General features: G+C 40.7%; 1 protein-coding gene and 1 long non-coding RNA gene across 2 annotated transcripts in view; both read left to right on the top strand.

The window, feature by feature from the left end:
* The first annotated feature begins 4,518 nt into the window (after positions 1-4,518).
* LOC125487520 lies at positions 4,519-9,139 on the top strand. Its single transcript, XR_007265932.1, has 3 exons — positions 4,519-4,562; positions 5,768-5,899; positions 9,108-9,139. It is a non-coding gene; the product is annotated as an uncharacterized LOC125487520 (long non-coding RNA).
* Positions 9,140-20,463: 11,324 nt separating this feature from the next.
* LOC109918342 (deleted in malignant brain tumors 1 protein-like) overlaps positions 20,464-27,729 on the top strand; it is a 31,072-nt gene continuing 23,806 nt past the window's right edge. The window contains exons 1-3 of the mRNA XM_048619056.1: positions 20,464-20,475; positions 25,657-25,887; positions 27,631-27,715. Coding sequence (XP_048475013.1) covers positions 20,464-20,475; positions 25,657-25,887; positions 27,631-27,715 — 328 coding nt within the window. The remainder of the gene's footprint in view (positions 20,476-25,656; positions 25,888-27,630; positions 27,716-27,729) is intronic.

Genomic DNA, 27,729 nt, shown 5'->3' with positions numbered 1-27,729 from the left:
GACTCTGTGTTTGCAGTCAGTTTCCTCTCCTCAGCCATTTCGCATGCTCAGTCATTTCAAACGAGTCCAGTGATTGCTTTTTCTCAATTCTACACATCTTCGGCTTACTCCTGAGGTATACTTCCCTAACTTCGTTCAATAATTAAATCAACTACATCATGTATTACGAACAGAAAAAAAGGAATAGGAACGGAAGATGTTGGAAATCTGAAAGAAAAACGGAAATTGCTGGAGAAATTCTGCAGGCCTGGCAGAATATCTGGAGACAATTCAGAGTCGATGTTTCCTCAGTACAGAATAAGTGTCACTGTACGATAAATGCCGTCTCTGCTTTGCCTCTCCACACAAGCTGTCAGACCTGCTGTGTTCCTCCAGCAATTCCTGTTTCTTTATCAAGCGTGATGTTCGTTTCGGACATCAGTGTTGGAAGTATAGGGTAACATAGAGCGATGCACGAAAGTCCTAAACAATCTATTAATCTGAATATCTGTTATTGTATGAACAGAGCACAAGGCGATGAGACTAGTGAATGGAAAGCATCGCTGTGAAGGAAGAGTGGAAGTGTTCTACAACGGGACCTGGGGAACAGTGTGCTCAGACAAAATGAATTCACACGATGGGAACATTATTTGCAAACAGTTGCACTGTGGTGCATTCCAGTATATTGGTGATGACATTAGGTCTTTTGGAGCAGGAACAGGACCGATTTGGCTTGATGAGATAGAGTGTCTATCCCATGAGTCGACCCTCTGGCAATGTCAGTCAGATTTGTGGGGTCAACACAACTGTAACCACAGAGAAGATGCAGGTGTTGTTTGTTCAGGTAACGTGACAAATATTCTCAGTATTCGGGTCTCATTTTAAGTGCTGATTTCCAATACAGTCAGCATATTTCTCCTCTTAACAGAGAGCGATGTGAGGGAGGAGCAGCCTCTGAGTTCAAATTCCTGCCATCAAAACTCAGGTGCGTTCTCATCATGAAGATGCGAACTCTCGGAATAATATTGCTGCTTTCTCCTTCATTCAGTAATTATCCGTTCTGTGCCACAGATTCCCAACATAACTTGCGCCTTGTTGGAGGAAACAGCAACTGTTCTGGGCGAGTGGAGATTTTGTGCGATGAACGCTGGGGCACATTGTGTGGTGATTCCTGGGATATAACTGATGCCAATGTTGTCTGCAGACAGCTGGCATGCGGTTTCGCTGTATCAGCCCAAGGAGGGCCCGCTGTCTCCCGGGGTGAGGGTGTGATATGGCAGAATGACGTGAAATGTAAGGGAATTGAATACTCTCTGTCTGACTGTCTCTCCCCAGCACCAGCTCAAAGGGAGTGTAATCACAAGGATATTGCCAATGTGATCTGTTCTGGTAAGCATAATGCTGAGCAACTCCGAGTTGTGATCATTAATGTTGCAAATTAGTGCCAGCGTTTGTCTTCCTGTATTAAATTTCACCTTCATGAGCATTTGTACAATCTCTTCCACAGAATCCGAATTGTTGACGATTTCTCCTTCATCTTCACCTGCAGGTATTTATGATTGATACGATTATTAATGTTTGTTGTAGCGTTACGTTCCTGACTTGATCCTGTTTGGCATTTTCACGAATTTAATGCTATTGTCAGTGTGTTCTCATTGACGAATTCTTTACTGTTACACAAGGTAGACTCTAAGTTATGTAAATGTCTCTATAATGTCTTCTTTAAGGACAGGAAAGTGAATCTATTTCCATACCTGTTGTCGTCTGCTTAACATTGGGAGTTCTGTTAATCTTTGATTTGATCGCACTACTGGTGGTAATGCAGAGAAAATTACAAATGAAAGGTGAGCCTCACATCTACGGATTGAGTTACCACTTCAGTCAGTTTTCTTGTTCCTTCTAGTGTCAAAGCTGTTGATGGTTTTTGCAATTTTCCGTCTCTTGGCCTGTTTGTCACGAGTGTGAGACCGTTTCTCGCTGTTTGATTTCTTCAAGGGGCTTTTCCCATTGAAACGCCACATATAACTTGGAGTGAAAGGTAGAATACTCCAGAACATATTATAGATTGTAGCAATATGTTATCAAGTTTCACTGAGACTTTTGCCGATTCCCTCGAATTATTTATTTATCAGTTAGATTCGTTTATGGTTAGTCAGTTTCTGGGTGCTGATGGAATTATCCAAGATCAGTGAAAGGATTTAGTGCCCTTTTGTAGCGACTTCCAATCATCCGACAGCTCGTTTACCTTGACGAGCCAGACAAAGCTTCTTCACTTTTTTACTGAGATAGCAAAACCTGCAGATGCTGGAGTCAGAGATTACAAAGTGTGGAGACATGGCAGAAGAAGGGTCCCGCCCCGTTACGCTCACAGGTCTGAGAATGACACTGGCTGATTATCTGCTTCTCTGATGCTGGCTGACCTGCTGTTTTGCTGCAAATCCACACTTTGTTATTTATTCAATTTTCACACTGCTTTAGAAGCATTTACCTCGGAACGGTTTTCCAAGAGAGGCCGATGACGATTAATACGAATAATAATTATTCTCTATGCCTTTCATTGTGTCTTAAGCTTAGTTTACATATAGCAATTTAACGTACACACTTCGTCTGTGATTAACAATATCAATGATTTTCTCCTTAATCTATTTCTCTCAGATATCATGTCCAACTAATTCCAACAAATATACACTTGTCTGATTACAATTTTCAAATTCTAATTTAAGTATTGCTATCGAAACATGTTTTTGTTGTTGGAGGTTGGGGGGCGGGGTGACGGGATCTTTATCTTCAACATTGATTGTAACCTCCTCACAGTCCTCCACGTTTTTTTTCTACTCATTTCCATATCTTAAAAGTATTTGTCATTGTTCCTTGTTTTAAGCAGTTTCGATTTCTATGGACTGCATTTTCCCTCACACGGACCATTGTGAGCTGTTTTTTTTAAAAAAAATAAACATTTGAATATCGATATGATGATTCCTCATTCAAACAGAGCTGACAACATGCATCAAAACCACCAACATCGCACACGGTCTGTTATCATACTACGTTTCGGATAGTGATGACACATGAAAATGTCTCATGGCCTGTTCACTTCCTCTCCAAAATTTTTGCTGCTCTCACTAATCTGTTAACGTTGTGCCAAGATTATGCTTTCCTGAATTGCATGAACTATAAGTGCTTCGCACTGGTGTTGCTCACATAAAAACTCAGTGTTGCTGCAAATGTTCATTTACAAATGCTGACCAATCTATCCTTCTTCCAACAGACCTTTACGCTGGTGGAATAGGCTCAAGTCTTGGTTTGCACGAAGGAATTTATGAAGAAATTGAGAATATCACCGTTGGTAAGGAGACGGTTCAGAAAAATGGCACAGGTATGCATTTCCTCGTTCATAGTGAGTCGTTGTTGGAGAAATGTGGCTTCCATTCAATTTCAATGATCAGTGAACTGATTGAACATGATTATGTGTAAAATCACTGTCCTCGTGTGAAGGAAGATATCACATTTAATGAATCTCAGTCTGTGTTTGGAGAGAGTAAGAATGACAATTTCGTTATTGAAAAAAGTATTTCTGACATTTATTTGTATGCACGAGCAGAACTATTCTTTTCCAATGCGACCCTACTTCCACACTGAGGTCTTCAGACTTTGGAACATTAAATCCATTCCCTGATTGATTGTACAATAATATAATCTTCGTCATGACTCTCAAAGAATGCCACGTAACATTAATCAGATGTGCTTAAAGGACATTTAATAGATTGAAGGAATATGCATTGTGTCACTGGAATAATAACACTTAAAATCGATTCAGACATAACGAATGACGTTGCTGACGAAACTGAAGACATTCTAATTATTTTTTCATATTTTCTGAAACCATGGTAGAGATTACGAATTAAGTCATTAAGTTTACTGTCTGTGAAAGTGTCTGTTCGATATGAGGGCTAAAGGTTGTCTCCCATCTCTCATTCCAGTGATATGGCATTTCAATTTACTTTGCACCACTGCAATCTGTGTGTTGAATGCTTTCCCAGAAATGGTTCCTTTGACAATATTCCAGTTATTGCTATAGATACGATGAAAGAATAATGCCTTCTGTTTTCAAGCTCCAATTAAGAACATAAAACGTTAAACCATTGTCCAAAACGCTATGAGATATAAGAGCAGAACTGGGTTATTTGGCCCATTGAGTCTCTTCCATCATTCGATCATGGCTGATATGTTTCTCAACTTCTTTCGTCTGCCTTCTCCTTGGAAGTGCTTATACCCTTATCAATTAATAAACACTCTATCTCCGTCTTAAAGCTATTCACTCACTTGACTCTCATAGCCTCCTGTGTCAATGAGTTCCACAGATTCACCACCAAATCGCTCAAGAAATTTCATCTCATTGCAACTCAAAAGGGTCACGTTTTACGAGGAGATTAAACTTGATAACAACTCTCCATTTCTGTTGTTTTTAGGAACTTCTGCTTCCATTGGCTCACTCAATCTCATTGAAAACTACACCAACCACAACGTGAGTGAGCATAATCCAGAATCACAAAATCCTGAGGTGAAATCCAACAGTATTCCAGGTGTGTACGTATTCACTTTGGGCTAGCTTACTATTGCCCTTCACATTGTCTGCAGTGCAAACTTACAGATGTCAACGCTCACAAGGCTGAGAATGACATTGGCTCTTTCATGAGCATTGTCAGTTTAAAAAAAACAAAATCGCTGGTTTGTAACGACATGATCGTTGACATTGTCCATCAAGTCACTGCCTGTCAAAACATCCACCTAAATATTCTAATCACATTTTAAATATGAGACAGGTTGTATTTATCCTGGATATCTGGATTTAGGCCACACAACAGACAACCATGATCTCATTGAATGGCAGAAGAAGCTCGAGGGGATGAATGGCTCTATCCTGTTTTCTATTCACATGACTCAGAGCAATTTTTGATTTCACATCGCAAGTGTGCCTCTGAATACTTCTTAAATGTAATCGGACTCTTTTGCATCCATCATACTTCCAGGCAGTGTAGTCCGCATTCCCACGAGGTTCTAAGTGAACGTAATTTTCCTCACATCCACTTTAATATTGTTTTTCTTTCCCTGAAATCTACGCCCCTAATCGTTGATCTCTCCACCAAAGAGAAAATTCCGTCCTGTTGACTCCACCTATGTCCTCTGCAAGTTCATGCAGCTCAAGCCTGCCTACCAAGGAGTGTGCTCAGCTCGAAGGAAAATTATGAATAGAAAACAGGATTGAGCCATCATCCCCTCGAGCTTCTTCTGCCATTCAATGAGATCGTGGTTGTCAGTTATGTGGCCTAAATCCAGATATCTAGGATAAATGTAAACTGTCTCATATTTAAAATTAACAACCGAGACAACATCAACTGTCTCTTTAGGAAGAGAGTCCCAAATCTCTACCAACCTTTCTTCTTCCATGATATCTCCTCATAGGCTTAACCAAAAGTCAGAGATTATTCTTCCGAGATCTAGAATCTCCAACAATTGGAAAAAGTTAGTCTTTATCTGACTTTCTTTAAAAAACGTATCTGGAAGAATTCGATCACATTCCCTTAAACTCCTAATTTCTAGAGAAAACAAACAGAATTTTCTGCTCATGTGTGCTTATGCCGTGACTTCAGATGTCCTGGGGACGAACTAACTCTTCTAATCCCACGTTTCAGAGCTAGTGTTTTTTTTCCGGCTCGGATCTGATTGTTTCATCTCTTGGTGTTGTTTGTTACAATTTGTGCCAGTGATAATAATCTTTTCCTCCAAGATCCAATTCGTAGAGATTACGATGCTATTATGACTGAAGAAGCTGAATCTCAGGATGGCCACTCACAACTGGACAGTGATCCGGATGAACACCTCACACTGACAAATGCTGGCATTGGACTTCATTCACTCAGTGAGTTGAATTACAGTCACTCTCATCTTAACCGGCGCTCTGTGCGTTCGCACTGCCTTAATTACTTTCCATTCTGTGACGAATATTGCACACACTTATAACCTGAGAACAACATTCAAAACTCCCCACCAGCCCCACCACCCCGAGCACTTTTCCCTGCAACCGAAGCAATTGCTACACCTGTCCCTACCGCTCCCTCACCTCACCCCCATCCCAGGCCCTAAGAAGACCTTCCACATCAAACAGATGTTCACCTGCACATCTGCTAATGTGGTATACTGTATCCGCTGTTCCCGTTGTGGTCTTCTCTACATCGGGGAAACCAAGTGGAGGCTTGGGGACCACTTTGTGGAACACCGAGGCTCGGTTCACAACAAACCACTACACCTCCCAGTCGCGAGCCATTTCAACTCCCCCTCCCACTCCTTGGACGACATGTCCATCCTGGGCCTCCTGCATTGTCACAATCATGCCACCCGAAGGATGCAGGAACAGCATCTCATATTTCGCTTGGGAACCCTGCAGCCCAAGGGTATCAATGTGGACTTCACAAGCTTCAAAAACTCCCCGCCCCCAACCACATCCCAAAACCAGCCCAGCTCGTCCCCGCCTCCCTAACCATTCCTCCCACCTCAAGCCCCACCCCATCTCCTACCCACTAACCTCATCCCGACTCCTTGACCTGTCCATCCTCCCTGGACCGACCTATCCCCTCCCTAACTCCCCACCTACATTCACCTTTACTGGCTCCAACCCTGCTTCTTTGACCTGTCTGTCTCCTCTCCACCTATCTTCTCCTTTATCCATCTTCTATCCGCCTCCCCCTCTCTCCTTATTTATTTCAGAATCCCCTTCCCCTCCCCCAATTCTGAAGAAGGCTTTCGACCCGAAACGTCAGCCTTCCTGCTCCTCTGATGCTGGTTGACCTGCTGTGTTCATCCAGCTCTACACCTTGTTATTTCAAAACTCCCAGAGCATTATCTCCACAACTTTCATTCAGAAACAGCCATATTGCTGGAGACGGATCTTAATTTCAACATCACGAAGAATTACCTTCAAAAAATGAAATAAGCTAATATATCTTAGAATCTGCATTTTGTCAGCTCTTTGAACAGCCAACACTGTCTTCAACCCTTGGTGAGGTTACAAATCTACAAAACTGCTGATACAATGAATCACCGTAATCTAAATGGGGAAACTGGAAGGTTGGGTTTTAAAGCTTGACGTTTTAAAACATTGTAGTTCTTGCTGCTTACTGTCAACACAGACCCTGCCGATCTTTATTTGTAAAATAGAACGACAGATGGATTTCATGTGGTTCTTCTGAGGAATTGAATAATGTAAATTCCCGACGAGGAATGAATCTCTGTAAATTGAACGTCATAAATGTCAGTAGCTCATGAACGTCCTTGTCACGAAAATCCATACTATCTGGTTAGCTGCTCAGTCACATTCAAAATCTCCAACAGGCCAGTCAAGCTACTGCATCATCTATAATTGTTTTTCATCTTTAACGTCACTTCATGTTGATCTCTGTCAAATGTGAAAAATAACCGTATGTATTCGATTTTTCCAATTATACTTCCAGTTGTTAAAATATTTAAATGTATCATCTAAGTCGCAAATAAAATCCGAAATGAACGTGAAAATTATTAACAACAGTTGCTCCTCACTATAACCTGACGCAAGGGTCAATAACAAATGGTACATAATTTAAAACTGAAAGGCAGGAAGTTTAGCGGGGATGTGAGGAAGATAATTTCCCAGAGAGAGGTGGGTGTCCAGAATGCACTGTCTGTGAGGGTAGTTGCGGCGGGATACCTTACCACTTTTAAGAGATACTTCCACGAATACTTCAAGTTCTTTAAAAATAATGTCACCAGTAATTGAAGTGTTAGAAAATTGAAGACTATGGAGCTCGTGCAGGAAATTGAGATTGATATAAGTAGTAGCATATCTTTGGTAGTACAGACTTGATGGGCTAAGAACGTCATCTGTACAGTAAGGTTCTATAGTTCAATGATGCAGTCTTTCAAATGGCCGCATAATTCTCCTGAGTGCCACTGGTATTGTACATCTTCCCTGGATAACTCTCAAAGGAGCTTGAATCATCTCCGCCCAGGGCAGCACATGCAATAGCTGGCCTTGCAGCATTACCTCTGATGCCCTCACACAAACTCCATCCTTCTCCTTCTGAAAATTCACGCACCCACTTTGCCTTCTGTATCGACCTGCATTGAAAGTGTGATGCACAATTTTACAGTGAGCACCTCAAAACGATCAGGGCTACCTTTTCTCATTAGTTCCAATGTTTCCGATGCAGAGGAGAGAGTAGGATGTTCTGGCTCTCTTTAAAATTATGAAGTATATTGAGCATTATGTAGTGTTGAAAGTTATCACAGGATAACTGAAGAAGGGTCCAGAAAAAGGCAAAGTTCTGCATCCTATCAAGGTCCCTTTGTAACCTAGAACAGCCCTCCGCACTATCCACAACTCGACCCACCTATGTATCGTCCACGAACTTACGAATCCGCCCTTCCACTCCTACATCCAAAACATTTACAAAATCACAACTTCTGAAGAAGGGTCCAGATCCGAAACGTCAGTTTTCCTGCTCCTCTGATGCTGCCTGGCCTACTGTGTTCATCCAGCTCTACACGTTGTTATCTCAGACTCCAGCATCGGCAGTTCCGACTACCACATAGAAGATTGAGACTGCTTTACCAGAGTGAAAGAAACAGTAGACTTTTCCTTATGTTGCACTTTCTACCACGTCCCCAAGTGCAAGGTAATGCATAGACAATGATGTACTTTTGGAAGTATCCTCTCTGCTGACACAGCCAGCATACCAACAGTAAGCTCATACAAACCAGAAAGCGTTAATTTCTGTGTAAACGTTTAGTGAGATTATAGATTGTTGAAAAGGCATTGGTTGTGTCAACACTTGCTGCACACGTCTTTACTCCTCTTCAGGATAGATACCAGGTTGTCCATTGCACCTAGCTGAACGCGCAGATCGATGCACACTTCAATATCCCCTTTAAAAGATGGCCTTTCATCACTCAGCCATTGCTTAGTTAGACACTGACTTGTTCCCAATTCCTTGGTTTGAGAGCTTCAGATGGCGATTTACAGTTTTATGTGCTGTAAATAGGGCCACAGGTAAAATGACCTCAAGTGACTCAAACCATTTTCTTTATCATTTCAGGTAAATGCTAGAATCTATTTCAACACAGAACGTCCGAAGGCAGATAATATTGCGAGAAGACGTCCACTATCATTTCCAAAATACTGAATTTTATTTTTCTCAACATGAGCTTTTCCTGATTGTAATGCATCCACATTTCTTTGTATTGAACTGACTATAGTAATGTTCTCTCCTTTGCTCAAGTGTGTTGTCATGAGTTAACAGAGGAAATAAAATCACTTTGTGAGATCGTTTTAGTACTTGGAATAATTACCTAATTCACTTTTGTTTATGGATTGATTGACTCTGTATTGAGGGCGACGTCTCTATAATTAATGAATGAAGTATTTTCAGGAATTCCATGTGGAATTGCTTAATTTTTTTCAAATCCATGAACGAGAGTTAATAGTTGTCGAAACAATACTGCTAGCTGTTGTGTCGCTATTTATTGAATAAAAATGTTGCCTTCACCGCTATCTTCTCAATGAACGGGCAATCGTTCTGTCAGTGATGATATACAGTGTAAACTGAATTCCATCAATAAAACTGCAGCTATTTCATGTTTGTGCTTTGATTCTGTGTCTCTTTGAAGACGTAAGTCCCACAGTAAATATGTGAGAATGTCAGTGAGTGAGTAAGAGTGCGTGTGATTATCTGTGATTGCGTGTCTGTGAGTGTAATTGTGTTTATGTGTGTATTTTGGTGCCCTATTGCAGGACGGAAGTACACAGTAAACGGCAGAAATCATAGGAATATCAACAATAAGAGGGTTCTGGGTGAACACGTCCACAGTTCGCTGAAAGTGGCAACGCAAGCGGATAAAATTGTCAAGAAGGTGTACAGCATTCTTGCCTTCAACAATCGGGGAAATAGGTATAATTTTTTAAAAGTTAGGTTGCTTGCTATCGAAATTTAGTACGACCACATTTGGAATATTTTCTTCAGTTCTGTTCGCAACACTGTCAGAGGGATCTGGAAGTTTCGGAGAAGCTACAGAAACGGTTTACCACGATGCTACCTGGTTTGCAGGGTGTGTGGTACAGTGAGAGAGTGACTAAAGTGGATTTATTCTCACTTGAACGTCGGAGGCTGAGAGGCGACTTGATAGATGTTCACAAAATGTTGAGAGGAATGGATAGAACGTACAGTTGGAATCTTTTTCCCAGGGGTAGAAGTGTCAATTGCGTGGGAATATTGGCTAAAGGTAAAATGGGGAAAGTTTAAAGGAGATGTGAGAGGCAGCATTTTGTTTGTTTGTTGTTTTCAGGGTGATTCGATAGATATGGGTTTAACCTCCTCCCACCTTCTCCGTGTCGGTCCCTCTTGCGTTTAAAGTGACACAATGGTGATGAGTATGCTGATGTGTGTTTCCATAAGTGTGCATCAGTGTTTTTGTATGTGTATGTCTGCAGGTGTATCCCTGGCTGCAATCAGACAAAGTTTGTCCTGGAGGGAAGTTTGAATGAAAGATGAATTGATAAGTGATTAATCAAAGGCTCAGTGTCTCTCTCTCTCTCACTCACAGACACACACACACACATACATACACACACACACACACACACAGAGAGAGAGAGAGAGAGAACACAGTCTCTCTTTCCTTCTCTCACTCTCTCTCTCTCAGTCTCTCTGACTCTCTGCACCGACCTCTGCCTTGTGTTTAAATTGATGCAGTGCCACCCTCTGGTGGCCTCCCCACGCCACTACACAAGAGTGTATCCAAGTGGTTAGTTTCAGATTCGACTAAATATAATTAAGAGAAGACTCGAGAACTCCAATTTGCTTAAATATGAATGTTTATTACATAATATTAAATGATTGCTGTGGTAATAAGATATGGAAGAGAAAAGGAAAATGAAAATAGTCTCACATCCTTCTAGAAAAAGCAGCATGTCCTTTCTCGAAAAGGCAACTAAACCACGCCCTTCTGCCCGTCGGGGGCCCCTCGATCGATGGCTGGTCTGAAGGCTTAAGTTCGTTCCTGGCACCATTCGCGATTCGAGACAAGGCAAAGTTCAACACTTGGACCAAAACTCTTCCTCTCTCTCTCATACAATGTAACAAACAGTCAGCGCAAAGAAAGCAGATACAGAAAGACAAAACTGTTGGCTCGTGCATAAAACGCAACTGCAGGAAAACAAGCTGCAGGTGTCATCTTCGGCTCATAAAGGAATGTTCACAGGACTCTTTCAAGGTCATGCAGCTTTTCGAGTATCATCAACAATTGTATATCTTCAGCCCATGTTATATAATTCATTTCCCACGCAGTTGTCAGATATGGTCATTGACTTTTCGCGCTTCTGCCCATCCTATACACTGAGATATGAGCAGAAGGCGATGAGCAAACCCAGGGCTGGTCTCACTTCCTACAATTTTGAATTATTTTCTCACTTTGAATTTGAGAAAATAGACTAAAGTGCATTAAAAGTTCCAGAAATTTCCAATAAATTCATGTTGTCTGGATGCAGTTGCAATCGAAACACTCCATTTAATGGTTGTCATTAAAATCTTAATTGATTTTAAGTATGGGAACTCTTAGTATATCTCTAATGGTCTCCAGAGCAGCAGCGGATGTGTGTATGTGTATTGTGTGTTTGCGCCTCTGTCGGTGTGGTGCGTGGTTGTCTATTTCTATGCACTGCCTGTGTCAATATGGTTTGTGTCTGCATGTGTATCTGTGTCTGTTGATGCTGTTGCGAGCTGCTCTCTCTCTCTATCTTCTGTATCTCTCTCTCTCTCTTTGTCTCTGTCTTTCTTACTGAACCCCTGGTTGTTTTCAAGCTCCAGCATCTCCAGTGCAGTGGTGCCTGTGTACCAACAGAAGGTAGCATCATATCAATTTAAACACACGGGAACATTTAGGAGACATTTTTCTTAATCTCTCTCTCTGGCTTTCTTCGTCTCCCTCTCTCTTCCCCCTCTCATACTCCTCTCTCCCACGGGCTCTCTACCTCGCTATCTTACTCTCTCTACACCTCTTCCTCTATCTCTCTCTCTCCTCCTCCCTCTGTACACCTATATCTCCCCCTGTTTCTCTCTGCATCTCCCTCCTGCTCCCTGAGCATCTCCTGCAGAGATCTCCCGGAGCTTAGATGACTGGCCTCCAGTAACCATGACCATCTTCCAATCTTTAGGTCTGACTTCAACATGTAGAGAGTTTGCCTCAGATACCCATTGATTCCAATCTTTCCAAGGCTCGTTGATGCCGCACTCGGTTGAATGCAGGCTTGATGTCAAAGGCTAAGACTGTTACCTCAACTATGGAAGTCAGCTCTTTTTTCCTATTTTTGAATCAAAGCTCCGTTGAGGTCATGAACTAAATGGCCCTGGCAGAATCCAAACTGGGAATCACAGAGCAGGTTATCGCTAAGGATTTGCTACTTGATAGCATTTTCGATGGCATCTTCCATCTTTTTACGATTGATTGATTGATTGGTTTATTGTCTCGTGTACTAAAGTACAGTGAAAGGCTTTCTTTATGAGCAGTACAGACAGATAACCGTAAGAAATGGTGTACAGATTAAAACAATTTAAACAGAGGTACAGGTTAAATTCCATATAGAGTGCTCAAGGCGAGATCAACGTTGGCAAGATCAACCATTATTTGAGAATGGAGAATCTATCCATCAGTGTTAGAACGGCTGGTAAAAAGCTGTTCCTGAACCTTTTCCTTCGTGTATTCAGGCTTCTGTATCTTCTGCCTGACAGAAGAGGTTGAAGGGAATTATGATCGGGGTGCGATGGCACATTGATGATTTGGCATTCTGTGCACATTTGGAGTACGGTGCGCAGTTTTTCTCACTGGACAATAGGAAGAATGTGGATAATTTGGATAGAATTCCGAGGGATTCAGCAAAATATTGTCTCAAATGGAGTGTATTAGCTATAATGAGACATTAGCTAAAGTTGGATTGTTTCATTAGAGCGTCAGAAACTGAAGGGTTGAACTGATGTAATTCATTAAAATTATGAGAGGGACGGATAAAGAGGCTAGTTAGAGGCTCCACACGGTGAGTAGATCAAATGATAGCAACATACGTTCAAGATGAGTGTAACATACGTTCAAGGTGAGTGAAAATTGAAAATTGATAGGAGATGTGCGAGAAATGTTTTTAAACTCACGACAGTACATGCCTGGGATGGGCTGCCTTTGGATTTGGAATGAATAATTATGATAGTAACTTTTTAAAGACATTTAGACGGGCGCATGAACAGACAGAGATGGGAGAGATGTGGACAATACGCAGACACATGGGATTAAATTAGAACAGCATCATGGTCGGCGCAGGCAATTTGTCTGCAAAGCCTACTCTATGTTACTCTCTTCTCTGTTCTATATTATGACCATATCTATCAATGACATCAGGCCTGAATGTCTTTCTCTGTCTCCTTCCCATCCCTTGCGCCGTGCTCTGATTTCCCCCTTTGGCATCCCTCTCTGACCATTATTATCGTATTTTACGCATGTCCCATATCCCCAATTGCATGCCTATTCATATGTCTGTCCAACTGCCTCGAAAGTATTGTTTTCATTTCTCCTCTTACCAACTCCCATGTCACCACGTTCCAGGCACCTTCTGATGTCTGTGACTTCTACAGTTAATAATACAGTCATGGGTGATATTGTCGAATGAAGAGAATTTGAGGTTCCCAAACAGAGTTCTGTGAAATTTGCGTCACATGTAGACAGGTTGGTAAAGAAGACGTTTAGCACGCTTACCTTTATGATTCATACCATTGAGTCTCGGGGTTGGGACGTCATGATGAGGTTCTGAAGCTAGCTGATGAGGTTAATGTTGGAATACTCTTTGCATTTCCGGTCGCTCTCTGGAGAAAAAGATCATATTAAATTGGATTAGGTTGTTGCTGGGATTGGTGGATTTGAGTGAAAAAGAGAGGCTAGCAGGCTGGGATTTTCTTTTCTCGAAAGCAGGAGATTGGGGAGTATCATTTTAGAGTTTTTTTTTTAATTATGAGGGCCATCAGTAATGTGAATATCAAAGATCTTTTTTTCCGATGTTAGGGGAGAACAAAACTAGAGGACATATTTTTAAAGTGAGAAGAGAAATATTTAAAAAGGATTTGGCAAATGCAGGTACAGCTACAACATTCCAAATACATGAATAGGAAGGGTTTGGAGGGCTTTGAGCCGAATACATCCAAATGGGACTAGTTTTGTTTGGGAAATTTGGTCGGCAAGAACAAGTTGGACCCAGAGGTCTGTTCCGTTGTTGTACGAGTCTGTTACTCTGCCTCTTTTAAATGCGCCACCTCTCACATTAAACATATGCTCTATGATATTTGACAGTTCCACGCTGGGAAGAAAAGAATCCAACCATCCATCTTATACAAGTTCCTAGCTCTGATACTTAACAAGCAATTCTGCTTTGTCTCTCAGCTGCTCATAGACCTGCAAATTTTTTCAAGTATTTTCTGTTTTTGTTTCTGTTTTCCAGTACTAGCAGTTTATGCATATATTTTTAAATTCATCGTAGAACTGAATTTGTGGTAAAACAAAATGACCAATGGCAAATGTTCTAAAACATATTCTTACATTACAGAGGATGCAGATAGGCTGGTCAAATGTGAACTTTCCTTCAGTTTGTTGCCGAGTTGCAGCATTTTCGAAACGAAGAGAGTTTGGATAGATTGAATTTGTTATCTTTGGAGCAGAGGAGATTCAGTGAGGATGTTTTGTTGAGATGTTTCAAATTTGGAGGGGAATAGATAGATTAGAGAGACAGGAACTCTTCCACGACGTGCAGGGATCAATGACCATGGCCACAGAATTAAGAAAAGGTGTTGGAGGAACAGTGGGGAAGTGAGTGAACAAATTTTCACGCAGATTGTGGTGATAATCTGGAACACACAGCTTCTAAGTGTGGGTGATTTAGAAAACTTCATGACATTTAAGCAGTATTTTACATTGACACTTGAAATGCCAAAGCATTCGAGGCAGCGGGTTATGATCTAGGATATAGGATTCGATGCATTTGGTGCTTTATTGTTGCCAGGCACAGACACGGTGGTCGAAAGTGACTTTTCGTTGTACAGTGGATCTCTATGATCCTGCGATACAAGTTACGACTGCTCTTCATGGGAGAAAGATTCTACGAGAACTGATAGAAAATTTCAAAACCATGAGAGGGCTTGTCAGAGATGAAAGAAACGTAGAAGACAGGTGCAGAAGTTGGCCATTCGGTCCTTCTAGCCTGCAATACCATTCAATATGATTGTGGCTGATCATGCAATTTCATTATTCCATTCCGGCTTTCTCCACTTACGGCTCGCATCCATTACCGGCAAGGGCCATGTCGAGCTTCCTCTTGAACATATTTCATGAACTGGCCACATAAGCTTCATGTGAGAGACAATTCACAGGTTCACAACTCTCTGAGTGAAGGAATTCTTCGTTATCTCAGTTCTGAATGGCTTACCCCTCACTCTAAGTCTGTCAACCCCAGTTCTTGACTTCAACAACATCGGGAACATTCTTCCCAAATCTAGTCTTTCTAATTCCATCAGGACTTTTTATATTTCCGTGAGATCCTCCCCTGCCCCAAAACTTCTGTGGAAGGCAGATGAAAGCTGATCATTCCAGAGGGAGTTGCAAGAATATTTTTAAACAAAAACGTGCAAGGTTATGAAGTGAAATCACGTCACTGGTCCAGGTTAATCGTGATTGTTTGTATTGACAGTGCAGACACAATTGGCCGAATAGCCTCATTCCACGCTGTAACGCCACTGTGATTCAGTGATTCTGTGATATAAACATTTTCCTCAAATGTACAGGGATGTTCTTTGATCGTAAAACACGTAATTTCTAACTGGCTAGACTTCAAATTCATTTAGCATAGCATGCTAAAGTGTTCTCTAGAGCGTTTGTGTTCTTCTACCAAGATCATTGAAATTGTGTATGACGATTCAGGATTTAATGTTTTAATATACTTACATATTCCCAGTTGCTGTGAAAATGGTGCTGAGATGTGCTGTGCCATGATGAAATGCTCAATGGGATAACATGGAGATTCAATTATAAATCTAAATTTACTTTGGTATCCATCTGTAATTTTTAATATTGGAGGTGAAGCAAGCGAAAAATCCTGAACATAGAATTTACCACAATGCCAGGTGTTTCCTGTTGATTCAACAGCAAGGCAAGATGCACAGTGACAGTTCTGTGGTTCACACAACTGAGAACTGTGTTTCATATACTGAGCCTTGCGTAAATCTTTTCTGATTACAAATTATCACTTTTCCATAAAATTGCTTCTAAATCTTTTTTCAGGCAGGAGGTCGTGCCTTACTTGGTGCTGATTAATGAGGGGGAATGTCCAGCATTTCTGGCAAGTTACTATTCCGCTTCTCTCTGAAAGATTGCATTTAATCAGATAGTTGGCAAGTTGCCTTCTATCTTAACACAAACCATAGGCGTTGTGAGGTTCTGCAGCGCAGCTGTTAATCATTGCTTAGACACTGTCATGCAGACAAACAGAGCATAGCAGCACAAATTGAACTGAATATTGTTGTAATGAGTATAAATTGAGGAGGCAATGGCCGAGTGATATTATTACTGGACTGTTAATACAGAGACCCAGATAATGTTCTAGTCTCCCGGGTTCGAATCCTGCCATGGCACATGATGGTATTGAATTCAATAAATATCAAAAATTAAGAGTCACATGATGACCATAAATCCCTTGCCGACTGACGGGGAAATCCCTATCTGGCTTACCAATGTCCTTTAGGGAAGGAATCTACTATCCTTTTCTGATGAAGGGTCTAGGCCCGAAACGTCAGCCTCTCTGCTCCTGTGATGCTGCTTGGCCTGCTGTGTTCATCCAGCCCTGCACCTTGTTGTCTCGGATTCTCCAGCATCTGCAGTTCCTACTATCTCTACTATCCTTGCCTGGTCTGGCTCCAGACTCACAGCAATGTGGTTGATGCTGAACTGCCCTCGGGGCAAATAAGGATGGGCAATAAATGCTGCCTGGCAGCGACGCTCTCATTCTGTGAATGAATAAAAAATGCGACTGGCCACTGTAAACTGGATGCAGTTTTGTAACCATCGTCATGCAATCAAAGTTCTGAGTCTGCATTAAGAACGGAAATACCTGCAGAAACTCGGGAGAAATATTGGGGTAATATTTCGAGTCTGTTTCCAGATATTCAGAACTGAAGATCGTTGGATGGTACTGATTTATGTGTTGTTCACCTGAGATGCGTGAGGGAAAGAGATGGTCAGAGTGACCAAAGTAAAAGACAAAGATTGGTCTTATTGTAGTTAAGGAGCGATGTGGATTCTGAAAGGGCATTAAGGATAATTGTAGCTACTTGAAAGTTACTGATCAAACCACCTACATTTTCATCCAAATGACTGAGGTATTTTACAAGCATCCGAGTTCCCAGCACTGATCCTTGTAGACCTATCGGGAGACAAAAGAACTGACTTGCACAATTTCCCTTTGTCTTCTATGGCCAAGCCGATTTTGTATCACATGCCATGTGATCTACATTTCAACAAGAAGTCGTCACCTGGGAAGAATAATTAGGCACATTGAACGTTGTTTCAGACCTTCTGTACTTGTACTGTCTACAGTCAGCGTGGAAAATTGACTTGTGTTCTTACATAACAAGCAGGATAAATCCAACTAGGCCAATTATTCACTGAATTACATACTGTCAATCAGCAATAATATGATTGAAGGGATCACAGCAGTGCTGTCAAACAGCACTTAAAAAGGAATGAACTGCACACTGATGCCTCGTCTGAGCTCCACAAGGGCCACTTAGCTCCCAATTAAACATCTAGAATACTGAACAACTTCAGCATGTCTCACTACATCGGTGCAGAGAGAGACCGTGTGATCAAGTACTCCCGAAAGATGGGATGGGTGCAGCTCAAACAAAACTCAAGAAGCTCGACGCAATCCAGGGCAAATCATCCTACTTAAGTGGCACCACATCCACAAACATGCACCGACTCCACTATCGATACTCAGTAGCAGCAGTGTGTGCTATTTTCAACATATGCTGCAGAAATTCACCAAGTCTCAGACAAGGCCTTCCAAACCTACGACCATTTCCATCCACAAGACTGAAAATAACAGATAAACGTGAAAGCTGCAAGTTCTCATCCATGACAGTCATCATGCTGACTTGGAAATATGTTGCTTTCCTTCACATATGCTGTGTCAAATCCTGGAAATCCCTCCTTAATGGCATTGTATTCCTACCTACAGCATATGGACGACAGAGATTCAAAAAGGCAACTCGCCACCACCTTCTCAAGACCAAATAGTAATGGGCAGCAAGTGCTGGACAAGACAGCGATGCCGATACCCCATGATTTATATTTTTTGAACAGTCATTTGAATTTGGCTGCAGGGCAATATGACCTGTATTTCATTGCAGACTTGTATACATCAGAAACTCTGATCTCCCCGACCTCCCACACCCCCATTCTTTCCACATGTTCTGACGTGCAAGTAAAACATAGTTCAAACTCCAAACTGATCTGAATTTATCGCTGGTCTTCTTCTGTATTGCTGTATCCATTTCTGTGAAGCTGTTGCCAGAATGACATGATCTTAGATATTGATTCTCGTGGGCCAATGGTTTAAAACGTTCAAATTTTCGTGTTTTATGTTCATGAGACCATCTATTACTGGAACGTGGGCTTTGAGGAGAGACAGTGACTGATATGAAGCGAAACTGAGACAGTAATCTGCAGGGCCTGGAAATTGATTAGAAAGCACGATGTGGCAGTTTGTGGAATTTCAAACCGATTTCTTTTTAAAAATGAACTGTTATGTGGCCTTTAATCAACTGTCTTTACAATCCATCTCGTCTAGTCATGTTATTGAGGCAAGGAAATAGGGCATCCCGAATAAGTCTTGTCCTTTTCTGAAACTTGAGCCAGTATAATGTTTAGTAGTTGAATCTTAACTGATTTCTGAATTCACTTAGCAAGGCACTGACTTCAAAGTCAGTTAGGAGCGTATAAAAATGTTGGCTAAACTGGCTAATTTCAAATCACATTTTAAAAACAATGTATGAACTTAACAATGTTTTTGTCGGCACAATTGTTTTCTAGGGGACAGATTACAAGGAAATGACGTCCACAGGAAAGTTGACTGAGCATGGAAAATTGTCAGTTTTTGTTTTATTCACGAAAGCAAACATAAATTAAGAACAGGTTTAGGCAATTCGGCCCAACAATACTGTTCCATCTTGAATATGTTAGAGGAATGGGTTGATACTTGAAAGTTGTTTCATCTTTGCTTTCTTAACTTGGCTCGCCTCAGTGTTGAAAGGATTAGACAAGGCAAAATTCTTAAAGAGTACCCAGGAGATCATTTTGTGCCAGTAAGTGGAACGTTCTAAAAGACCGAGTGCAGTTCTAATCCTAATACAAGTGAATGAAAGTTCTGGTGTACTTATGGGTGAGCATTTTAGTATTAGCGACCATAATGCTGTAAGGTTCAAAGTAATTTTGGCAAAGGATACGAATCTTGCTGAATTTAAGGGTCTAAAATCATATCAGAATCATTTCAGTACTATTAACCAGGATCTGGCAATTGTGTACTAGGAAAAGCTAATTGAGTGTACTCAAACAAGGAAAATTAATGGAAGGATCTAGGCCCGAAACGTCAGCCTCTCTGCTCCTATGATGCTGCTTGGCCTGCTGTGTTCATCCAGCCCTGCACCTTGTTGTCTCGGATTCTCCAGCATCTGCAGTTCCTACTATCTCTGATTCAAAATTAATGGCCAGTGTGTTTCTCTAATAGTGAAGGGCAACTGCATAAGGTTCAGGGGAACTCTGAATTTCAAGGAAACTCGAGAGTTTGAGAAGGAAAAAGGCAGCGCAATATGTCAGACACATGGCACGAAGGAACGGAAAGGCCTTTCAAAGTATAAAGAATGAGTTTTTGTGTACCTGTGCCTGTGGGAGGGGAGTTTGGTCAGTTTATGTGTGATCTGAAAAAAGAAAAAAGACGACGTGTGATATATCTTTGGCTGATAGTATGAAGGAAACCACCCCACTCACCAGCCCCAGGCACTTTAGGAGTATGTTACGAGGGAGAGGGAAGAGTGTGGTCTACTGGAGACCGAAGGACCAAACTGTGCCTCGAGATAGAGGTGTGAGCTGAGTAATTACCGTCTGTATTCATAGAAGGGCAAGTAATTGTAGCTGGTGATTTCTCTTAAAATGGCGAGGCTGCAGATCAATAAAGAAGAAGGATTTGTTACTGTGGAGGCGTAAAGTTGCATAAATCACAGGGCCTAAAGGCATATATCCCAAATCTGATATTTAATGCAAGACCGGAGATTATTGGGGCTCTGGTGAATATATTGTGTACTTCCCTGGAACGAGATGAAGTACCAGGTGAGTGAAGGACAACGTTGTTCCTTGATAAAGGCAGCTGGGACAGCCGAAGTCATGTGAGGGAAGTCAGGTTGATGTCAGATGCAATGAAATTTTTGGAGAAAAAGTTATGAGGAACAGGATGAATCAGCACTTGGAAGTGCAAGCATTGACTAGGGATCGTCAGCAGTGATTTGCTAGAGAGAGAGAGAGATCCTGTCTGATTAATCTAATAGAATCTTTTTGGAAATGGTATTAAACATATTTATGAGAGAACTGCTGTTAATGTGGTTTACATGAACTTCAGTAAGGCATTTGTCAAGGTCCACATGGAAGGCTGATAAAAAATAAATAAACGCCTATGGGATTCATGGTAATTTGGAAATCTAAGTTCAAAATTGGCCTGCAAATGTGAGACCAAGACTGATAATGAATGTTGATTTAATGGTTTGAAGCTTTTGACGAGAGGTGTGACATAGGCATCGGCACTTGAATCCTTGTTGTTTGAATGCATTGACCACTTGGATATGATTGTAGAAAGTATAATTATGACGTTTTCAGATAATGTGAAGATCAGTGATGCTTTTGATTGTGAAGAGAATGGTCTCAGTCGATATTCTGCTGGTGACCAGCTGGAAGATCAGGCAGAGCAATTGCAGATGGAACTTAACCCCGACAAGTGAATGGTTATGCATTTTTGTGGCCTAAAAAGGGAAGAATACATATAACAAATGGTAAGACTCTGGGGAGTACCGAGGAAAAAGGGTCTTTAGTGTACACTACGTAGATCCCTAAAGATGTCAGCACAAGAAGGCAAATTGGTGAAGAAGGCGCACGGGATGTTTACCTTGATTAGAGGGGGTTAGAGAAGGTAGCAAAAAGTAAGACTTGTTGTTAATTTACAAAACATTATTTTGGAAACATACAGCACACAGTTCCAGTAGCCAAAGTATTACAGGTACGTGATTGCATTAGAGAGGGTGCAGGGGAGATATAATACCATTTTGTCTGGAAGGAAAAGTCTCAGACGTGACCTGAGACTGGATAGGAAGGGTTCGCTTTCCTTAACCAAGGAGGCTGAGAGGCAACCTGATTAAGTAGGACACAATTATGAGTCGCATCGACAGGGTGTATTGTGTGAATGTTTTCACCATGGGCAACTTGCCTGCACATATTTAACATGAGGAACAAGTGGTTTAAAGGAGTGCTGAGGAAATTTGGTGTTGACCCAGAGGTTTCTGGAAATATATTGCGCGCTGCTGATGGAAGCAGTCACTCGCACAACGTTTCAAAAGCATCTGGTTATGGAATTAAATGCATGAAACTATGACGCATATGTTCACACGCGTTCTTAAATACTTGTTGGCATTAGTCTGTTTCGCAAACCAAAACTCCAGTGAACTGCGTTAACTCTCTCTCTCTCTTTCTCTCTCTCTCTATCTGTCTGTCGGGCTGTCTGTCTATCTATCTATCTATCTACCTATCTATCCACCTATCTATCTATCTATCTATCCCTCTCTCTTTCTCTCTCTCTCTCTCTGTGCGTGTGTGTACATGTATATCTCTCCGTCTCTGCGATAATAGAGCAGCCTGACGTTCCCCTGGAAAATTACATTTTACCTTTAACTTCCGCGGCCATCATGTATACGCTTTCATGGCAGGAAATCTATTCATTTCTGTAATAAAATATTTTCCTCTTGCACTGAAGCTTTTGTCCAATGAAGGCCAACTCACCCCTTGCCTTTTTATCTCATACCTGCTGTCTTGGTTTCGATTACTGGTGGACAAGCTCGCCTGCATCACTTTGTTCCTTACTGCTTCCTAATCTTTAAATATTTAAATAACACAACAGTGTTCTATTCTCTTTTCTTTTCGCTCCAATGTCGACAATGTCACACTAATCATAATTAAACTGCATCTTTCTGATATTTGCAAATCGACTCAATCTGTCTAGAAGGCCTTGAAGCCTCTTTGCATGGTTCTCATCAGCAAACCTGGCAATAAACATTTTATTCCCTTGTCCAAAATCTTCGATGTACATTATGCATAGCAGCGGCCCAACAGCAGGTTTCCCTTGCACCCAAATAATCACCGCTTTCAACTGAAAAGACGTTTATTTGTTTTTTTTTGGTCTGTGAACTAATTCTCAGTCCTGGTCAATAACATCCCTGCATTTGTGTGGGTTTTAATTTTTAACATCACCCTAACATGTGAGATTTTATGGAAAGCATTCCAACATCTATTAACACGATGTGGAGTAGTTCTTTTCCAAATTTAATATAATCGTTATCACCTCAAAAACTGTGGAGTTCTCCAATATGACTTCCCTCCAATAAATCCATGCTGTCATTTTCTGATCACTGTTGAAACTTTTTAAGTTGCCTGTTATCACTTTACTTGCAGTTGACACGAACTTTTGCCTGATACCGCGTTGAGTTCCATGAATTCTCTGTCACAGATAGTCCTGTCCTCAACTTTAAAACAGTTGTGTCACATTTTTCACACTCAGTCTCCTGGATCTTCGCAGAATCTGCAATCTTTGGACTATGACACACCAAACCATCCACTGAATCTCTTTCCACATCCTACAGTGCCGATAAATGCAAATTATTAGGTTCGAGGGATTGATCATCTTTAGATTGCATTTATATGTAAGATATATGCAAAGTCATGGCGGCATGACTTCAACCTCTGGAGTCTTTATAGACGAGGAATATCAAGAGGATGCATGGGAATATCAAGAGGATGCATGGTAATACCAATATGTGTCAAATTTGAATGGCCATAGATTATATTGTATTGCGATGTCCATCAGGAAACGGAAATCTGAGGCCCAAAACCAAAGTTATTTGAAATTGAACGAGATTTTACAGATGAAGACAGAAAATAATCATTTCCTCTTGCACGTCAGTTGGTATGGAAATTCTATGAAATGACCATGACTGGTCAAATATAGAAAGGGATATTGAGGAGAATCAGCTCACCCAGGGGATGGGGGAGGTTTTGAAACAATAAACTAAGTATAATGTCAGGTTTTTGGTGATCTATTTAAAGTAAATTGGAAAATTAGTTGAAGGTTTAACATTTTCAGAAAGATAGAAAGCCGAAATTCAAAAAAAAAGTCAAAAATTCTGGCAGCATCTGTGGACAGAGAAAGAGAGTTGATGTTTTGAATCCAATATGAATGTTTGGAACAGTGATAGTTTTTAAACTGTGCACAGAACGGCAAGGAGAAGCCAGTTTAACACGTTGTGAGTTTGAAAAGAACAAAAGACAAAGGGACTGCTAGTTATGATATCGGAGAGAAGTAAGATGCAGAATGCCTGCTACTGGTTGGTATGATGAGTTGAAAATGTGTCTTCCCTGCTGAGACCGATGCCTACAGGACACAAATATATAAAGGAGGAAGGGGGTGAATTGCAATTCAAAGGAAGAATAGAGAATTGCTCTGAAGATTTTGGAATCCATTTTGAATACTCAAGAGTGCAAAATGCAGAGTGGAAATTGAGGAGTATTTTTTTTCTGCCAGCTGCTCTGTGCAATACTGAATTGCACAGTTTTTTTGAGCAATCTAACACCAAAAACCTCCTGTGGTGTGTGATTCTATGATATGGATTCCGGAGTGGGAACTCGCTCCATATCAGCATCTGAAACGTCATTGATCTCTGAAGATGAGCTGGTGCTTGGAACCCGGTTTCATTGTATCCATTAATGGTCATATCACTTCTTATTGGGGAGAAGACTAGAATTTAATTCACAGTGTGCTCACATCAAACTCTATTGGCTAATGGAGAGAAACACGGGTCTCTGTACAATCTGTGGCCAAGTAACTAATTCTTACACAAATCGAGGAGTCATTTGATACGTTCACTGTTGCTCAGTATCTGTGAAACAACATACAGCTAATGTTCAGTCAGATTTCAACTTACACCAGCAGCTGGGACGATGTGTGTAATACTCCTGAACTTGCTTCTTCTGCAGCTATTGAACTGTGAGTTATGGTCTATTGAATACATTCCCTTAACTATTGATTCACTAATCATTACTTAGATTTAAATGAGAATGCTACATGCAAGAGAAAAAAAAATTGACACGAGTGGAATGAAAATTACATTTTTTAAATTTTTCTCTGACTATTTTGCAACAGTTTATGGGACTTCGGAGCTCCCACCCTTCAGCTCCTCAATCCTTGCACTTTGTTCTTGTCTTATATACTGCTCACAAGAGTTGAAACTGTACTCAGACAATTTGGGTCTGTTAGAAACTAAGACTGTCTCTGGTTTAACAGTGTGTATGTCGTGGGGAAACCTGCTGAAAAATATCCACCTAAAGTATTTGTCAAATTTGGAAGAAGGTAAAATAGAAACTGACTTTCTTTGAAATTTTAGAAATTTGATGTGACACTCATTTCGGTTCGTATTTCTCCTGTCAATATTGCACCAACTCTGTCTGGATAATGATATATTTACAATGCGCCGTTCATGTCCTCGGTGAAACAAAGAAGCGGTGTACCAATTTGATAGATTCTGTTGTTGAAGCAGTTCTACATTTTTGGAAACGTGACAGACATTTTTTTTTTCGGAGGAAAAGTGTAAAAATCATCGCCGTGACAAGGGCACACATAGTTGCTTATCTTGGAAAAACCGAAGGGACACTGAACCCCAAATGTTCATTCTGCTTGCTATACACATATGCTGCCAGACCGACTGAGTTTTTCCAAGATTTCAAAGAATTTCCTTTCTGATTTCCAGCATCCGTAGTGCTTTGTCTTTTTTCTGAGCTGTTCTTTTTTTCTGAATTTCTTCGAAAGGTGGCCACTGCCAAAGCAGTATCCATAACGTCCTCTGTCTGTATTTGAACGGTTGTTGCTGAAAGTCCATTCCAATAATCGAGTTAGTGGCTTTTCTAAGAGATTTTATTTCTGTTGTTCAAGGATATACTTTATTAATAAAATGACGAGGCATAGCATAAACAGTAACTGAAGCAGTTCTGTTCTCTGGAGTAACGCATGTTGCAACAACAAGCATTGGAGTTTGACTATCCAGCAAATAAGGCAATGCCATCTCTTACTTGTACAATTTTTGACATATATTAGAGTCATCAGGAGGGTTCAATTTAACACTTAGCAGAGAAAAGTCAGACAGTAGTAAGTCTCCATTGAGACTTGATGGTAGCCAGTCTAAGCTTTACTGTATCCCTCAGCATGTAGACATTGACTTTGGACTATACCAGTCTGTAACGCGAGGTCGAGGTCAACTTCTTGCTTTGGAAGGCCAACAGTTTTCAGATAGACCAAAGAGCGTCTTTGACCGAGTTGGTGGTCCTCCAGATGTAGACGATGTTTTTGTCCCTCTGGAGAACAGACTGGACAGCACAGAATCCTTGTCACGGAGCTGCTTGAAACAAACCACAAATTACAAACGACGTCTTTGCGTACACTTGCTTTGCAATGCCATAGTCCAGAAGAACATGTGTGTCAGTCTCTACCACTACCAAATCCTGAACCCCCTCCACACTCCTCAGATATGTGTGCAAACTACCGTCAGTACTGAGCTTTCCATTCAGCTCAAGCACTAGAAATCCGTTTGAAAACTATTGAGTTTTTGAGTCAGGGGAAAGAGTGCTGCAAATTGAGACAGGGCGAACAATAATATCATTTTGCTGGCAATGTTTCCGCTTTGACAATTTAAATGCATTTTAAAGATGTTTCTGTTTTCTGTTGAGAATTGTGCTAAACTTAGATTTTGACGGATATGTCAAGGCAGTTTACTCATTTTGCCTTGTTTTCATTAATTTAAATTGTCAAAATCTATATCACTGAAATATCTAGTCTGATTCTTTTGCTTAATTTATTCTTAATGATAAATGGGTAGTGGCGACAATTACTAAAGGGACATTAATCCTCCCAATATATTTCTATTTTTGTTCAAAAATATGGGGATGTCTGTTTTGGCCAGTGTTCCTAAAAATCCAAGTCTAGTGTTGGTGATCTGTGTTCATGAACCATTGCATTCTGTTAAGGCTAGAATAGTATAGAATATTGCTCAAGTACCAGTCAAGGGACAACGTTGTCATTTCAATTCGAATGGGGGCCTGTAGGTGCTGTTTCCAATTTCTGTGCACCTTTAATCATTGCTGAGAGTGCAGTTTTGTTTAGTGTTGTGAAGGAGTTGAGCTGAGTTGTTGCAGTTTACTCTCCTGGTGCTACTTCTGGTGGGTGAACTTTGGTCGTGAATGTTGTTAAGTTAAGTTAAGTTAAGTTGTTAAGTTAATTTAAGGAGTGTAAATGAAGCCGGTTACTTTGCACCACGTGCCGTCGAGCTTCTGAAAGCATGTTTCAGTTCATTACAGTAATGGAAGTAGCAAATATGTTTTCATGGACCTGGATTGTGTCCTGCTGACAGTAACCAATCTTTTGGAATCGCAACTTGTATTATGCAGAAAATTCGCCATCTGTTCTCCACTTCTAGCGAAAGAATGATATCCCAGTTCAGATTCTGGTAAATGCAATGGTGTAGTACATTAACATTGTTCATATAAGTGTAGATATTTGATTTGTGTTAAATTTGGTTTCTCGATCTCTTTCAAACTTCACTCTATTTACTCAGTGTGAAGAATTATTCAATGAGATATGAAGTCTTCGTTCTCATTCTGTTTCTCACTATTAAAAACCTGTCTGTAATTGCTTCAATTAATCCCTGTCAACAGCAGTTAATTGTTCCTGCTCAAGGGAATGTTCCATGAGTGAAAATCCTTTCTGCATTTATCAGTGGTAGTTCTGTGAGTATTAAATAATTAAGTCTTGAATCCGAATTCTGTTTACTGTTTTCATGAAGAATATCTTAGGGATTAAGTCAGCATTTCGGGAATGAAATGTCTGGGACGCAGAGTTTCTAGTGTATGCAGATTTTATTGATGCGCAGCTTTCAGTGAATCAATTTACACTGCGTCTGCTGGTAGAGTGCTATTGACAATGACTGCATTTTATTTCCAGAAGACAGAATTTATATAATTTCATGTGAATTTTTGTTGTAAAAACACACACAGAACTTTGTGTGCTTTTTTCGAAGACTACGTTTCACATTCTTGAAATTTGGATACTTTATGCGTTTTTTTTTACTTTAAAAACCGTTTATTTTATGAAGAAAGGGATTTGATTCCAATACTTTCGCATAGCTTTTGTATGGTATTGCTCAAACAAGCATAGAGATTGTGGAAGCAACTCAGCAGTCTGTGAGCATGTATGAAGAGACAAACAGAGGTAGCATTTCGAGT

The sequence above is a fragment of the Rhincodon typus genome, chromosome 42, assembly GCF_021869965.1.
Source record: "Rhincodon typus isolate 14 chromosome 42, sRhiTyp1.1, whole genome shotgun sequence".
NCBI lineage: Eukaryota > Metazoa > Chordata > Chondrichthyes > Orectolobiformes > Rhincodontidae > Rhincodon > Rhincodon typus.
Note: the sequence above shows the minus strand (reverse complement) of the source record. Positions and strands in the feature narration are given on the sequence as shown.